Source organism: Cucurbita pepo, chromosome 9 (genome assembly GCF_057944985.1).
Source record: "Cucurbita pepo subsp. pepo isolate OVF chromosome 9, ASM5794498v1, whole genome shotgun sequence".
NCBI classification, from domain to species: Eukaryota; Viridiplantae; Streptophyta; class Magnoliopsida; order Cucurbitales; family Cucurbitaceae; genus Cucurbita; species Cucurbita pepo.
This window is the reverse complement of record NC_141806.1, coordinates 12,748,725-12,764,926: the sequence shown is the minus strand read 5'-3', so window position 1 is coordinate 12,764,926 and position 16,202 is coordinate 12,748,725. Positions and strand designations below refer to the sequence as shown.

General features: G+C 36.8%; 2 protein-coding genes across 2 annotated transcripts; both read right to left on the bottom strand.

Moving 5' to 3' along the window:
* Positions 1-2,874: 2,874 nt before the first annotated feature.
* LOC111802549 (transcription factor MYB102-like) lies at positions 2,875-4,596 on the bottom strand. The gene is made up of 3 exons (XM_023686957.2): positions 4,420-4,596; positions 4,213-4,342; positions 2,875-3,603 (listed from the first exon to the last, which is right to left on the bottom strand). Exons 1-3 carry the CDS (start codon positions 4,550-4,552, stop codon positions 2,955-2,957), a joined length of 912 nt encoding a protein of 303 aa, XP_023542725.2. The 5' UTR covers positions 4,553-4,596; the 3' UTR covers positions 2,875-2,954.
* A 7,499-nt stretch (positions 4,597-12,095) lies between these two features.
* On the bottom strand, positions 12,096-14,669 carry LOC111802494 (sugar carrier protein C). Its single transcript, XM_023686885.2, has 4 exons — positions 14,458-14,669; positions 14,051-14,373; positions 13,203-13,832; positions 12,096-12,671 (listed from the first exon to the last, which is right to left on the bottom strand). The coding sequence occupies exons 1-4, from the start codon at positions 14,588-14,590 to the stop codon at positions 12,189-12,191; spliced, it is 1,569 nt and encodes a 522-aa protein (XP_023542653.2). The 5' UTR covers positions 14,591-14,669; the 3' UTR covers positions 12,096-12,188.
* Between the last annotated feature and the right edge of the window lie 1,533 nt (positions 14,670-16,202).

Genomic DNA, 16,202 nt, shown 5'->3' with positions numbered 1-16,202 from the left:
TGGGAATGTTGGTTAGTTCCTAATTATTCTAAAGAAAAGGGAGTACAAGGCTAGGTTGTAGTACAAACAAAAAAAAAGTAGTACAAAAACATATCTTTTACCAAAGTCATCAAACATCCAATTAATTAGAACATCCAAAAGAAGGAACCCATAAGGGATAGTACAAATGTATACAACTAGCTGCGTACTGCAGCCCCTCCACCATTCAATATAAAAGTATCCATAAACAAAGGGAACGGCCTCCATTATCTCAAACCAGATTGAAAGATACGTCATTGAGTGCAGCGTTGATGTAATGACACCAATTATAACTCCATGTTTCCATCAGCGCTACATTCAATCACGTTTCTTCCTCATTTCTGGCTCTACTTTTGCAGCTGCTTTCAGGTATGCCATTCTTTATTTGTGTGTATTAGAGAATATGGGGGAACCCCAAATTCGCAAAAGAAGAACTTTGTGTTGTGTTACGGCGGCGAGGGGAAGGTCGGGTGCGTTTTGAGAGGCAATGGTGCTGAAGTTGCTGCGGGTGTGGGTGGTCGGAGCCTTCCGACGAGGGCAGTGTTCCGCAAATATGAAAGAAAGATAGAATCGAACATTCGAATGAATTTTCTAGTCTCGATTGTAACTTTTTGTAACAATTCATGTCTAGGATTTGGAATCTGGATTCGATATATTTGATGATCCCGGCATTCTCCAATATCCATTGCTACGTGGTCACATTACTTATTTCTCGCTTCTAAGAATGAAAACTATTCTCGTATACCAACACGAGTTCTTCCAGCATGTTTTATCCTCATTCACTACATTTGAGGAAAATTTTCAGTAGGTTACCCGACTAGGAATGTAACAATCCAAGCACTCATATACAAAGAGTTCTTTCGGCATGTTTTGTCCTCACTCATATGCATTCATGAAAAACTTTCTCCTCAAGATTTTAAAACATCTCTACTAGAGAGAGGTCTCCACACCCTTATAAAGAATGTTTCGTTCCACTCTTCAACTGATGTGAGATCTCACAATCCACCTCCTTCAGGGGCCAGCGTCCTCGCTGCACACACCTAGTATCTATCCCCCCCTTCGAGGCTCAGCGTCCTCACTGCACGCACCTAGTGTCTATCCCCCCTTCGAGGCTCAGCGTCCTCGTTGACACACTACTCAATGTCTGGCTCTAACACCAGTTGTAACAACTCAAACCCACTGTAGCAGATATTGTCCTCTTTGGGTTTTCCTTTCCAAGCTTCCTTTCAAGATTTTAAAACTCCTTTTCTCCTAGTAAGAGGTTTCCACACTTTTACAAATAATGTTTTGTTCCCCTCTCCAACTCCAACTAATGTAGGATCTTACAACTAAAGTAAACCTTGTTTTACATATGAATTTAAGTTTGTAAGCTCTAGTTTCGGTTGTTATTTCATTTGTGTTTTGCTTTGATCAAGTTTAAGTTACATCGTTAAGTTAATCACTCAAATATGCCTAATTAAAATCATTATGACTAATAACTGAACTACTCATAGCCATTGTTATGAATTACAACCTTCATAATGGTGTGATATTGTTCCTTTTGAGCATAAGCAATAAATTACACTCTTTATTCAACACTTGAGTCACTTTGACAATACCTTCGAGACTCACACTTTGTTCGAGACTTGAGGATTCTATTTACATTGTTAAATATTAAGGGCATGATTGTAATACCATATTAGGAATCACGAATCTAAGCAGTAGTATAATATTGTATATTTTGAGTATAAGCTTTTATGATTTTGCTTTTGATTTTTTTTTTTCCGCTAGATAAATGGAATCAGAATGAGATTATATTCTTCATCTCCATCTAAAGCCGTATCCCGCCCCGTCTAATTATAATATTTATAGTATTTTTTTTTAATGATCGAAAACTATATTATAATATTAAAGTTTGAATTTTTTTTAATTCATATTAGATGATGGCCTTGCATTATTGAGACTACGTGTCCGAATATGCTGACGTAGGACTCATTAAGGTCGCGGTTTTGAGATATTTGACTAAAAAAGCAATAAATACAAAATGTGGGGTCGGAAGTGACATAATCACACATGAACCATGCCGTGATTGTCAATAAAGCATTTAACGCCGTCTGCCTTGTGGTCCCCACCGTATTCCCGCCACGTAGCCTTTGACTTTTTCAAAAATAAAAAATATATAATAAAATTATCGTAATAATCCGCTTGGCTGATTATCACTTTTTACTATAAACAGGAGCTGAATCCGACACATGTCACCACCATTTAGCCACCGTCAGTTCCGCCACCTACCGCTCTGTCTCCTCGCCGGAATCATGGTTTTTTGGTCTTTTTCTCTAAATTCGTTCAAAGAGTTCTTCTTGGACTTGGACTGTCGAGAGTGTATCCTATATTGGTTAATTAAAGAAATGATCATGAGCTTATTTATATGAAAAGAAATACATTTTTATTAGTACGAAGTTTTTTTTAGAAAAATTAAAAGTAAAGTCATCAAAGTTTATACTCAAAATGGACAATATCATACCATCGTGAATTTAGTATCAAAGTCATGTTTTTAATTTAACCATGTCAACAAAATTCTCAAATGTCGAATAAAAAAGTTGTGAGTCTCGAAGATGTAGTAAAAAATTACAAGTGTGGAACAAAATGTGTACTTTGTTCGAGGACCCCAATAAAGAAATCGAGCTTCGATTAAAGAAATGTTATTCGAGAATTCCATAAACTTCAGGAGAGACTCTATGATGTACTTTGTTCGAGAGAAGGATTGTTGGGAGTGTCAAAGAAATTGTATCGTGAGGTTTTGAACGTACGGGTCAACGAACAATAAAGCCATAATTGTTGAACCCATTTGACGATTATGGTAGTTTTTACTTTTGTTTTCACGACGAGTTCGTAACTATTTCGCTATGGTTCAAATTTTCGAAAGTTTAAATTTTTCGGATTTATTTGATTTTTCATTACATGAAAGCTTCATCAAAGATATCATGGATTTCAAAATTCAAAATCTGGCTGCAGTAACTTTCTTTTTCATCCTCCGCCACACTTGTGAAGTTCGTTGAATTTGAATTCATCTGTGTCGGGCTTGAAGAACAAGGCGAACATAAGTTCTTGTTCTTGTTCTTGTTCTTGCCCTCGGTCGGTGCGAGCTCTTGCTGATCCAAGCCATGATAGTCATAACCCAGCAACTCAAAATTAGCATCCAGGTTCAAACATGACGGCAAAATCGGGCCACTTAGCCACTCATCATTGAATTCAGTTCCAGTTGGCTCCACCATCTGTTGTTCATGAGGAAATTGAATGGTTGGCGAAGAATTATGAGGCGAAAAGCTTGGACTTTTACGTTCACAAGACATTAATGAGGCAGCCAATTTCAGAAGCTCCGGATTGACTAATGGTTGTACTCCTAGCAGGCTTGAAACCTTCATTTGTGAAGAGCTGTAGAGAGTCGAGCGTAAAATGGCGGACAAGTCTAGAAGGTCGAGACGCGGGCTGTGGGTTACTGGATCGATTCCCATTCTTAGAAGCCTTTTTCTTATGTGGGTGTTCCAATAGTTCTTTATTTCGTTGTCCGTTCTTCCTGGTAATCGTGTCGCAATTGCAGACCACCTGAATGATTGTTATGATATTCAGTGAAACTGTTGTGGAAGGGAGTTCTATATTAGCTAATTAAGAGGATCATCATGGTGGGTTTATAAGCAAATAATACTATCTTCAGAGATCTTTCGGGGAAACTAAAAGTAAACCCACGAGAGGTTATGCTCAAAGTGGACAATATCATACTATTGTGGAGATTCGTTATTCCTAACATAGTATCAGAGTCATGCCCTTAACTTAGCCATGTCAATAGAATCCTCAAATGTCGAACAAAGAACTTGTGAGCCTTGAAGGTGTAGTCAAAAGTGACTCAAGTGTCGAACAAAGAGTGTAATTTATTCGAGGGCTCTAGAGAAGGAGTCAAGCCTCGATTAAGGGGAGACTATTTCAGGGCTCTATACGCTTCAGGAGAGGCTCTACAGTGTACTTTGTTTGAGGGGAGAAGTCCCACATCGACTAATTAAGGGGTTGATCATGGGTTTATAAATAAGGAATACATCTCCATTGCTGTAAAACCTTTTGAGAAAATTCCTCAAAAGCAGAGCCGGGAGAGCTTATGCTCAAAACAGACAATATTATACTATTATGGAGAGTCGTAGAAAAAGTAAGATTTAGACTTACTTGTTGCCTAAAACACTATGGAGTTGAATGATGGTTTCTTCCTCCTCGAACGAAAATCTCCCTCGTTTGATATCAGGTCTTAGATAATTCGTCCATCTCAAACGACAGCTCTTCCCACATCTTTGGAGCCCTAAAAGTTTCCAAATATAGAAAAGGTTGGATTTTTAAGAAGAATATGGTGCACACACAAGTAAAGGCGTATGGTACCTGCATTCTTGGGAAGGTTCCTCCAGTTGCCATGTCCATTTTTGTGTATGTAATCAACCAATTTGTGATCTTCCTCAGGCGTCCATGGCCCTTTCTTGAGCCCAGTGCTATCGCAGCAAGGTGTTCTTCCCATGGTGATTCTTCAAATCCAGGAGGGAGAAATAGAGGACATTAAGTCCTAATGGAAGAGAGTTGTATATATAAGCAAAGGAAGGCTTAGAATTGAAGGCTAAGATTGATGGGTTTAGTGGCAGCTCTTTGTGACTCAATATGGAGACGTGTCCTCCTTTACAGCGCTGCTGATTGTGATTTTTACTCTCTCTCTCTCGCACGTGTTCATCACTTTCATTTTCTGCACTTTACATATGTTTAAGTTTGGGAGACATTGGGCCGTGTATAGGTAAGGTCGAGCGTAGAAGTAAGTTGGTTGTGTTGCAAACGATTGAACATACACGCGAAGGCGGCGTGTGTGGTCGAACAAGCTTGAATTCTGCACAAGCGACGCTCGGTTGGTGAAGACAAACCTTGTCTAAGATTGGTCATGAGCGTGTCAAAATCACGACGCTACATGGTTGAAAAAGTATGATCGTGACAGAATCACCCGAATCGTGTCTATGCTCTAGCTCAAATGTGATTAGTTGAATGTAAAAATACTCATAAAACATACTTTGTACATTTCAACCCAAAAGTACTAACCGTTCTTCTCTTAGAAATGTTTCATGACTGTTATTGTTAGACGAACACTCCACTCGTAACCCAGCAGACAAAGTACATTACATAGTCCGTTTTAGGGATTGGAGCGTAACCCAGTAGATAAAGTACCTTACACAGTCATAGTCCGTTTTAAGGATTGGAGCATAACCCAGCAAATAAAGTACATTACATAGTCCGTTTTAGGATTGGAGTGTAACCCAGCAGATAAAGTACATTACATAGTCCGTTTTAGGGATTGGAGTGTAACCCAAATAGAGACATTATATTGTCCGTTTTAGGGATTGGCGACTTTGTTCTAGACTTCTCCAAAAGGCATCGTACCAATAGAGAGAGTATTCCTTGATTATAAATCCATGATCATTCCCTAAATTAGTCGATGTGAGACTTTCATCATCCAATAGTTACAATGATTTCAACATGATGCTTAATGTTCGAGTTTGGACAAACAAGTCGAGCTAATTAACTCACAATAACACGTACTAATTACCCATAAGCTTGACAACCTAAGTGCACCGATGTCCATGGGAGTACGGATCATCCACACCATTCTAACTTATTCCGTTCAACACCAACTACAGTTATCTGAATTTTTTCATTGATGGGTTAATAGTATATTTTCCAAATTTTATAAAATTAATTCAAATAATTTTAAGGATATAATTAATAATGTAAATGCCCTTGACTTATGTCCTCAAGATAAATTGGTGGATCACATTTTATTGGGAAATAAAGAACTCCAGCTGTAACGAATAAAAACAAGCCACGTAATCCACACTTTTTTCAGCACTCTGCCACTGTAGCCATTAATTAGTTTGACTAAAACATATTATTATATATATATATTTAGGAATTGACAATTTTATCCCTCACCTATTAATTTCGGACGGAATATACCCAATGTCGAATTGGTCATTTCCTTACAATGCAATTAATAATTGGGTGTTTTCCGAAATTTAGAAACATTTATTATTCCAACCAATCAACATTTTTCCATTTTCTTTCTTCACTAATTTCAAGATAATTTTCTTTTTCTATAAAATATTATCATAAATAAAAAAATAACATAATTATTGACATTTATTATAATATTTTGTATCATTATTTTTATGCATGTGTTTCTAATAATTGTTTTTTCTAGAGATTTGAAATTTTAAAACTAAAATTAATAAATTAAATAAGCCGTATTCTATGACGACTCGAGATCTTGACCAATTCAAACTATCTAACACAAACCATTAACATTGGGTTGGGTTAGTTTTCCGGGTTAACCCCACCAACCCAAAAATAAATTTACAGCCTAACTCAATCCTACCTTATCCTACTTTTAAGATTATCATGAATATTAAAAATATCTAACGTTTGTAATCAATGTTAATAATGTATTGTGACTTATGAATGGTTCGTATTTGATTTTCATGAAATTTTAGTTATTAACGTACATGTAACTAAAAAAAGAATAATTCAACAACTGAACCCAACTCAAAGATTGTGAACTCTATTCGGTTGCTCGAGTCATCAACCTAACATACCCAAAATATTTCGTGTTAGTCTAAAAGGCTTTACTCGCGAGTCAGTTCAAAAGATTTTATTGACTTAACTCAACCCAACCCAATCCATGTATACACCTAAGTAACCGTATTTAAAACTACGTGTTCGGATTATTATATTTGTGATTGAATTACCTAAAAAAGCAACCTACATTACCAAAAATTATATAAAATTAAAATTTTAATATAAAAAAATATATTAATAATTAATAAAGTGCTGACTTTGGTAAAGGTTACATATTTTAATGCTGAAATAAGATATGAGATCCAAGGGTTGGGTGGTGTGAGTTTAAAAGTGCTATTTAAAATTATCTTATTTTTTAAATTTTAATATTAAAACATAAAAATTGAATCTCAACCACTCATCTCTTTATTAGCTGAGGTGTAAATTATAAATTAATTGTTGTTTAATAAATAATTACAGGCTAATTTTCTAATTATTTAAAAGTTTTATTTATTTTCATTTAAAACTGGTTGGGTTGGTGTCCCACACAATTACAATCCAACCTAACTCAACCTCTATTTTCAAATTTGATTAGATTAGGTTGTCGGGTTGCTAACTAGAATCTCATAAAGTTTAAATATCAAATACTCACACGTCATAACGCATCGTTAACATCGACTACAAACGTCAAATATTTTTAATATTCATAATAATCTTAAAAGTAGGGTACAGTTAGATTGGGTTGTAACCTTATTTTCAGGTTGGTCGAGTTGCCCCGACCCTCGACCAAGAAAATGTCAGCTCGCGAACCAATCCTAATTTTTCAATATCCCAAACATTCAACTCAATCGGACCTTTATGGTCCAGGGTTGGATAGTCCGAGTTGGCCATAGTCTCAATATTCTTTTTTTTTTTTTTCTATATTTTCTAATTTTTTTTAATATTTAATATTAATATTTAAAGTCTCATGTCTTCCAAAACTATACTTGTCACATACATTAAATTACTAGAGTTTATAAATTTAGAGAGAACATTCAATGTATGATGTTGAAATAATAGTCTATACCATTCAAAAACACTTTTACTTTAAAAAAAAAAAATAATTAAAAATATCCTTACAATTTAAAAAACATGCATGCATTTGAAAAGTAACATTAAATATATATTATATGTGGTAAACTATAATTTAGTACTAAATATCATCAACACCCCCCGGAAGCTGAGCGTCGAATTTGAACGAACGTGAAGCTTAGATCTGAAAAATTCAAAGAGAGGTCGAGAAACACTTTCCATGAAGATGTCAACAACCTGGTTCGGAGGAGGCGTAGAGAAACACTTTCTTGACCATCAAAAACTGCAGAAGGATCGTCGCTCAGCGGTGATGCTGCCTTGGCTTCGGCGAGAATATGTCTAACCCATGAAGAGGGATTGTCGCTTACCGACGATGCTGCCTTGGCTCTGATGAAAATATGTCAACCCACGAATTAGAAGGGGAAACCTAGGGACAAAAACAATGTTGAAGCCGGAAGAGTCGCCATAGTGGGCGAATGAGCTAATTTTGGCTAGAAGGGCAGCGACGACTTGGTTGGCGAAGAGGCCAGTGCGGCGCCCAGATTCCAAAGGTAAATCTCTGCATATGGTTGATAGGTTTAGGTTAGAGTTTTTGTGAAAGATGAAGGGAAGATTGGGAAGAAAATAAAAGAGACTATGTTGGTTGAGGGAAAATCAATTGTGTTGGAAAAGGTGAAGTTGTATGTGCAAAGTATGGCAAAGGGTGATTTGGAGGTCAAAGGGGTGGAGCCAAAGAGTAATCAATCGGCTTCGCATGTGGTAGTCATGGAGACTGCCCCTGTGGCTTCAAAGCCAGCAGGGGTGGTGGAAAAGAAGATGAGCAGAGGATTCAGAAGCCATAAAAAATAAGGGATCGGGGTTGTTAAACCAAAAGTGTTCTGATACCATGAGAATGTTTGCTTAATCAACCACACCTGACATAGTGTGTGAAAGTTCTTATTCATAATCAAATAAATTACAAGGATATGGAAATAGTAATAAATGGAAAGAACAATATACAGAAGATATTTGCCTTATAATAAAATATTAAATATGATATATATGGTTGATATCTTTTGAAATACTATTAAAAGTTCAACGGTATTTTTGAAACAATATGCTAACGATTTTCATACAAAACTAACGAGTATTTTAAAATTTAAAGGTATTATTAAAAATTTTGAAAATTTATGAATATTTTTATTAATTTAGCGTAAATTATACCAAACCAATCAATTAAGATAATCCATATTATATTATAATAAATATTATTAAATTTGTCATTGCTTTAAAAAAAAAACTTTTATTTTGTTATAAAACGACATTCTTTCATAAATAATACAGATAAATATCTTATTATCATATAAATTAAACGTATTTTTTTTATATCTTAACCGGGACAGTGTCAGTTTACATTAATATATCAAATTAAAAAAATAATTAATCGTCGTGGATGACAACTAGGCATCCAAGAAAATGACGTGGCGATTCAGTTGTCCTTATCCAAATGTTTTGGAAAAAGCGAAACGTGGCAATATGGGCCCCACCAGCTACCCTAGTTTTCATCGAAAGTCGGCCCATTTAAACGAATCCTACACCGATTACCGAAGACGCCGGTCGTTTCAGCTGAGCAAGCTCCACTCTACTACTTTCTTCTACAGACCATTGTCGCTGCTCTTTTACGGCGGCGAGACCGGCGGAATGAATGATCAGAGGGCGGAGCGTGAACCGGCGGCGAAGGGGCTGAGGGACCCTTCTGGATCTTCGAACCAGACGGCGGGGTTTTGCAGTGCTGTGGGTTCGAGTGCAGCAATGACGGCTAAGGCGGAGAAGGTTAAGCGGGCGGAGGAGTCTCTCAGAACGATTATGTATTTGAGCTGTTGGGGCCCTAACTAAACGCCGTCGTTTTCTTCTCGAAACGATGTCGTTTGGAGTGTAAGCAAGTTTAGAAATGTTGATAGGTCAAAGACTTTTTTTTTTTTTGTTTTTTTTTTTTTTTTTTTGTAATACAAGTGAAAGTTAAATAATCTATTAAATTAATATGTAATTTATTTACATATACGTCGAGAATGAATGTCTTCTGGGAATGACTTCAAATTTTGTAACCGCTCATGTTTAGAATTCAGATCAAGATTTTGAATCGAAATTTGACACATGATAGCCTCGACATTTCCTTACATCCTCACAAATCAACACGAGGACTTCTAGCATATTTTATTTTCACTCACATGCATTTCAGAAACATTTTCAATAGGGCGCGTCCCTTTCACCTATTTTTTTATGTCGTACAAGATTCAAGGGTATTCAAGGGTATTATGGTAATTTTGCTATAACAATTTTTGTTATAGGATAGGATTGCCACATATTTATGCAAATTATAGTAATTTTAGAAGAAACTCAAAATGGTGGATTATGAAATTCAAGCAAATGTCAACGTGAAATATGAATATAGAAACTGGGCTGTCTTTATAATGGGCCTGTCCATTTGGGCCACCCCAAGCACGTTCATGGGCCGATTGATTTGGGCCCGTCGACCGGCCCAATTCAAAAGTAAATTTAAGGTAACGAAAAAAGATACAAGTAAAATCAGTTTATCACTTATATATCCAATAAAGATTTCATTTTTTGTTTCAATGCAGAAAGAGAGACAAAAATTTCACGGACGTACCTCGTTCAAATTAGTTTTCTCAATACAACATCGTCTATATCGGCAACCAAACATAATCATCGATGGATTTCAAACAGAATGCACGTAATCATTATCTATCAGTAATAGACTTATATTAAAAAAAAATAATGATTAAAACTATGAAAATTATGGTAAAGATGAAAATGGATTATGAATGGATGAACGAACGAATAAAATGGGACAAAATGAACGCTTTATCTTAAAAGTAGGATACGTTCAATGACACAATTCATGCCATTCTCATTGTCGTGACAATCTTTCATACCAATACTGTGATCCCCATTTCCCTCTTTTTTTTTCTCCTAACCTAATTTCTTAATTTCACACTCCATATTCTTCCCCTCTACTTATATTCTTTTATAAAGTTGGGTATTTGTTGTCTCACGTCTAACAGTTCAAGTCCACCGCTAATAGATATTGTCTTTTTTGAGCTGTTACAAATGATATCAGACTTAGTCCTCGGACAGTGCAAGACACTGGTTGGAGTAGGGTTAGATTTTGTCCATAGTGGACGTACTTTATTTTAAAACTTTGAGGAGAAGCTTTGAAAGGAAAAACTAAAGAGAACAATATCGATTAGTAGTGAGTTTGAGCTGTTACAAAACGACGGTGTGAAAATTAACTCGTAAGTATTATGTCTATTTGATAGTTTTGCAAAAAGTTTAGTCTTTAAAAATGACGTACGATTTAACTGTTCATTAAAAATGACTCGTGTAAATGTAATCGATTAGAGAAAGAAAATGTACCCATAATTGAGATATTCAAAACAATGTGCAAAGTTGTTTTCAAATGATGGGGGAAGTAGGTGGTGCTCTTCACCCATCCATACGCACACCATTGCAAGCCCATGGCCTTGGTTTAAAGACCTATGTTCTACCAACTACTCATTACCCTCCTCTTTTTGGGCGTGGGAGTGCGTTGACAAAGGAAAATCAATGGCTGCTATTCATGATGCGATCTTACAAAATCCACCGATTCATTCGACACCATTCGAAAGCAGATACTTGTCCATTTTAGTCGGTTGCATATCGATTTTAAAACGCGTCTACGCTCTTATAAGAAATGTTTCGTTCTCCTCTCCAACTAATGAGAGATCTCACAATCCACCCAAAGGGCTGTTATGTGTCGCTTTTAAAATGCGTCTAGGCTCTTATAAACAATGTTTCGTTCTCTTCTCCACTAATGTGGGATCTCACAATTCATCCACTTGAGGCGGTTACATATCAGTTTTAAAACACGTCTCAATCTACTCTCTGCCCTTCCCTTCTCCAATTAATGTGATATCTCACAAGCCACCTCCTGGAGCCGTTACGGATCAGTTTTAAAATGTATCTACGTTTCTATAAGGAATGTTTCATTCTCCTCTCCAACCAATGTGAGATCTCACAATCTAATCTCTGCCCTTGTAAGTAATGTTTTGTTTCCCTCTCCAATCAATGTGGGATCTCACAACCTACCCCTCAAGCCGTTACGTATCGGTTTTAAGACGCGTCTAAGCATTTATAAAGAATCTTTCGTTTCCCTCTCCCATCAATGTGGGATCTCATAATCTATCCCCTTAAAGGCCAGCGTCCTCACTAACACACCGCTCAGTGTCTGGATACCATTTGTAACTGTCCAAGCCCACCGCTAACAATAGTGTTCGATTTAACCCATTATGTATCGGTTTGAAGCGTCTAGACCTTTATAAGAGATCTCACAAAATGACACCATATTTGTTCATAAAAGATAATTACACAGTCTAAATGACAAATTGATATTGATATGTGAAGTTCATGGTAAAAAGTAACACTTACAAAGTGATTACATTAAAATAATAAGCATTCTAAGCATATCCTCCTCCTCCTCCTTTTCCCATTTCAACTCCTCTGTTCTTAGCAGGGAAATCAGTGTCAAGAACAAATCTTCTCCAGTACCAATGCTTCTTCCAAACTTGGCTCATTTCTTCAATAGGAATGCCCTTTGTCTCAGGCAAGAACAAGGCTACGAAGATGGACATGACCACAACAAAGAAGGCGAAGAATATGAACAACCCAAATTTCATATGGCACAGCATTGTCAAGAACACTTGTGCAATTACGAACGTGAAGAACATGTTGACTGAAACGTTTACACTTTGAGCAGCTGAACGAATCTCCAATGGAAAGATTTCACTCGGCACAAGCCAACCTAGAGGCCCCCATGACCATGCGAACCCTGCAACATATATGCAAATGAACAACACCACCACTATGGCATACCATTTGGGCAACGTATCCGGGTTCCCACTTACTCCAAATTTTGCTCCGATCGCGGCCGCCACGACACCCTGCAAAAAATCAGACACGATCAACTTTTGAACTTCATGTTCTTGAGGATTGTTGGGAGGGAGTCCTATATTAGCTAATTTAGGGAATGATCATGCCATTCGTATGAGACCTTTTGGGGAAGCCTGAAGCAAAGCTCTACAATATCATACTATTGTGGAGATTAGTGGTTTCTAACATGGTATTAAATAGAATCCTAAAGTGTGGAACAAAAGGTGTACTTTGTTCGAGAACTCTAGAGAAGGAGTCGAGCCTCGGTTAAGGGGGAGACTGTTTGAGGGCTCCATAGGCCTTAGGGGAGGATTGTTGGGAGGGAGTCTCACATTGTCGAGGGCTTTATAAGTCTTACGGGAGGCTCTATAGTATACTTTGATCAAGAGAAGGATTGTTGGGAGGGAGTAAGGAATACATCTAAGACGTTCTGGGGAAGCCCAAAACAAAACTATGAGAGCTTATATCCAAAGTGAACAATATCATATAGGGAGAGTCGTGGTTCCTAACAAAATCAAGATTGATTTGAACTAATTACATACCTGACAGATAAACATTTGAACTCCACCTTCAAGGAAAAGAAACCTCCGTCCCCATTTATCGACGCCATAGATCGACACGACGGTAGCAGCAACATTAACGCAACCGGTGATCACAGCCGACATCAAAGCAGCATCGCTTCCAAACCCGATCGTGTCGAAAAGAACAGGAGCATAGAACATAATGACATTGATGCCAGTGAGCTGTTGAAAGAAGGGAATCAAGATAGCCACACTCAGATGAGGTCTATATTTTCGCTTCAAAAGATTAGTCCATGGATTCTGCACTTTCTTCGACTCATCACTGGCTGCAACAAGATCATTAAACTCTTCATCAATGTCATCAACTCCACGGATTCTTTTCAGTTGCTGTCGAGCCTCGTCGTTGCGTCCTCGCTCGATCATGGAGTTCGGAGTGTCGGGAAGAATCAACGATCCAACAGAGATTATAAGAGCAGGCACCACAGCGCCGCCCAAACTCAAACGCCATCCCCAACCACCTTTGATCTTCGCGAAGAAATAGTTCAACACATTGGCTATCAAAATCCCAATTGTAATCGACAATTGAAAACCAATATTCAGAGCTCCTCTGTATTTGTATGGAGCCATTTCCGACAGATAAAGCGGCACAGACTGTAAAAAAAAACCCAAAAAAACAACCAATTCAAAACAGAGCAATGAGAAATATCCACTGATTTCAAAAAAGAAACAAAACCCATTTTTTATTTCATGATTATGACATATAAACAACATAAATTAATGAAAAAAAAACAACCCCAGTTGTGTTTGTCCAAATGTTTCGCCATCGCTCTCTGTGGGGTCAAAACAGAGCAAAAAACAGAGGAAGGTACCTGATTGGCAAATCCAATACCAAAACCAAGCAAAATACGCCCAATAATAAGCATCTCAACGTTCTTAGCAGCGGCATTAATGATAGCACCGGCGCAAAACAGGACACCACCGAACAACATAGACAATTTCCTCCCAAATTTACGCGTCACCGTCGACGCAACCAACGACGACAACAGCGCCGCTAAGTAAAGCGACGACGTGAACAACGTCAACGTTACACTGTCGTACTGACAGTACTGGTTTGTCGTTTGGTTCTCGTGCTTCTTCCTGAACACCGACGGGAAGAATTTCTTCAAGAACGAGTCCATGGAAGTCACCCCACCTACACCGATCGACCCACCAAAACAAAATCAACAAAAAACCCATCTAATTCATAATCCGTCAAATAAAATTGAAGAATCCGTACCTGAAATCCCAATATCGTAGCCGAAAATCAAACCGCCCATGGCGGCAACGACACATGTTACAGTGACATACAGAGTAAGGTTGCCGGGATACTCCTTTTTACTGCCGCCGACGGCGATTCCGACAGCCGGCATTTTGGATCAAGCTCAAACAAAAACAAGATGAACTAGAAATTCAATAGCATGAGAGAGAATGGCGACAGGGTTGGAGTTGAAAAATGTTATTTATAGAGAAGATGGACAACTCCGAGCAATAAATTATTGAAAAATAATTATGAATTATAGATAATATTTTAGCGTAGACATGGTAAATCTAGATAAGAACAGATGGGTTTTGTAATTTAAGGATTATTTTCCTTAAATCAATGCGTTGAAATTTTGTGTTCTTATTTTTTAAAATTATTTTTATAAAAAATTGAGTTTTGTTAAAGATATATATATATATTTTTAAAAAATAATAATAATTAATTAATTTGATGATGGGTCAATACCATAAGCTTTTAACCCCCTAATAAATGCTGTAGATAAGATCATGAAATTTTGAATTTAAGATTTATTTATTTATTTATTTATTTATTATTGTTGGAATATCAAGTTGTGAGATCAGCTGAATCATGCAAGTTGGAGGTGACCGGCAATAGCCAGTCAACGCCGGTCAAATGGGAATGCTAATTCTAAGTGCATACGTCATTATTTCGTCCATATTTTTTCCATTTACCATAAATAAATAAATAAATAAAACAAAGTTTGTGGAAAATGGTAGGGAGTTTATGCAATACTACTCATGATAAGCTTATCCCATCATTTAAGTCAACCATCCGCCCTCGTTCTCTTGACCGTTTAAGATAGTATTGACCCTGCTCAATCAGAAGTCCTTGTCATTTTGAGCCTTGATAACTTGGGCCTCGTCTAATAGCCAATCCCTACTCGGAGAAAGCTCCTCCATCTTTAATCCTGACTTTAAAAAGTAAGCAAGCGCTAAAAAAAAGTCCCCACGGAGCGGTTCAGGGAACTGCCCAAAAGAAAAACCGCCTGGAAGTCCGAGGACCTTTAGTACCCTACCCTACCCCCAAACCAACAGTCTTCGCGCCAAGCAAGACCACTCGGATCATACCTATATATGAGTTGAGTTGGATTGAGTTGAGCTGGAGAATTTTTTTTTTTTTTTTTTTGAAATAATCCAAAATTTTGTGTGGTTGCCGTTGGTCACAACTCAATTATATATTTTTCAGTTGGATTAAGTTGGATTATCCAGTTATTTTTTTTTAAAGAAATTATTTATCTATAAATATATGTTACATTAATAACTAAAATATTATAAAGATCAAATATTAGACATTCACAAGTCACAATACATAACCAACATCCGTTACAAATGTCAAATTCTTAATCTTCGTAATGTTAGGGTTAAAAATTGTTAACCCACAAACGGATCTAAATTTTTCGATTTTTCAAAATTTCAACCCAACTTTAACTGAACAAGAATTAACAAACTCAATGTTTATGGTTTGAATTAAGTAACTAAAGCTCGTTAGATTATCGGGTCCTATGAATACCATATTCAATATTGTACAAAAAAAAAAAAATAATAATAATAATAGTACAAGTCAAGAAAAAGAACGAAATGAGACGTTTAAATGTGAGCTATATTATGTGAAGTGTTTGTCTAGGTAGGCTCCACGGATTATTAAAAAATAATTTATAAGTACCAAATTATAATGTGAAGGAAAGGAAAATAACAGTTTTA

Coding starts and splice junctions, on each gene's coding strand:
- LOC111802549 (XM_023686957.2), bottom strand. CDS start 4,552: ATGGGAAGAACACCTTGCTGCGATAGCACTGGGCTCAAGAAAGGGCCA. Junction 4,343..4,419: donor GAACCTTCCCAAGAATGCAG/GTACCATACGCC, acceptor GGAAACTTTTAG/GGCTCCAAAGATGTGGGAAG. Junction 3,604..4,212: donor CATAGTGTTTTAGGCAACAA/GTAAGTCTAAAT, acceptor ACAATCATTCAG/GTGGTCTGCAATTGCGACAC.
- LOC111802494 (XM_023686885.2), bottom strand. CDS start 14,590: ATGCCGGCTGTCGGAATCGCCGTCGGCGGCAGTAAAAAGGAGTATCCC. Junction 14,374..14,457: donor CTACGATATTGGGATTTCAG/GTACGGATTCTT, acceptor CGATCGGTGTAG/GTGGGGTGACTTCCATGGAC. Junction 12,672..13,202: donor TTCAAATGTTTATCTGTCAG/GTATGTAATTAG, acceptor GATTTTTTGCAG/GGTGTCGTGGCGGCCGCGAT.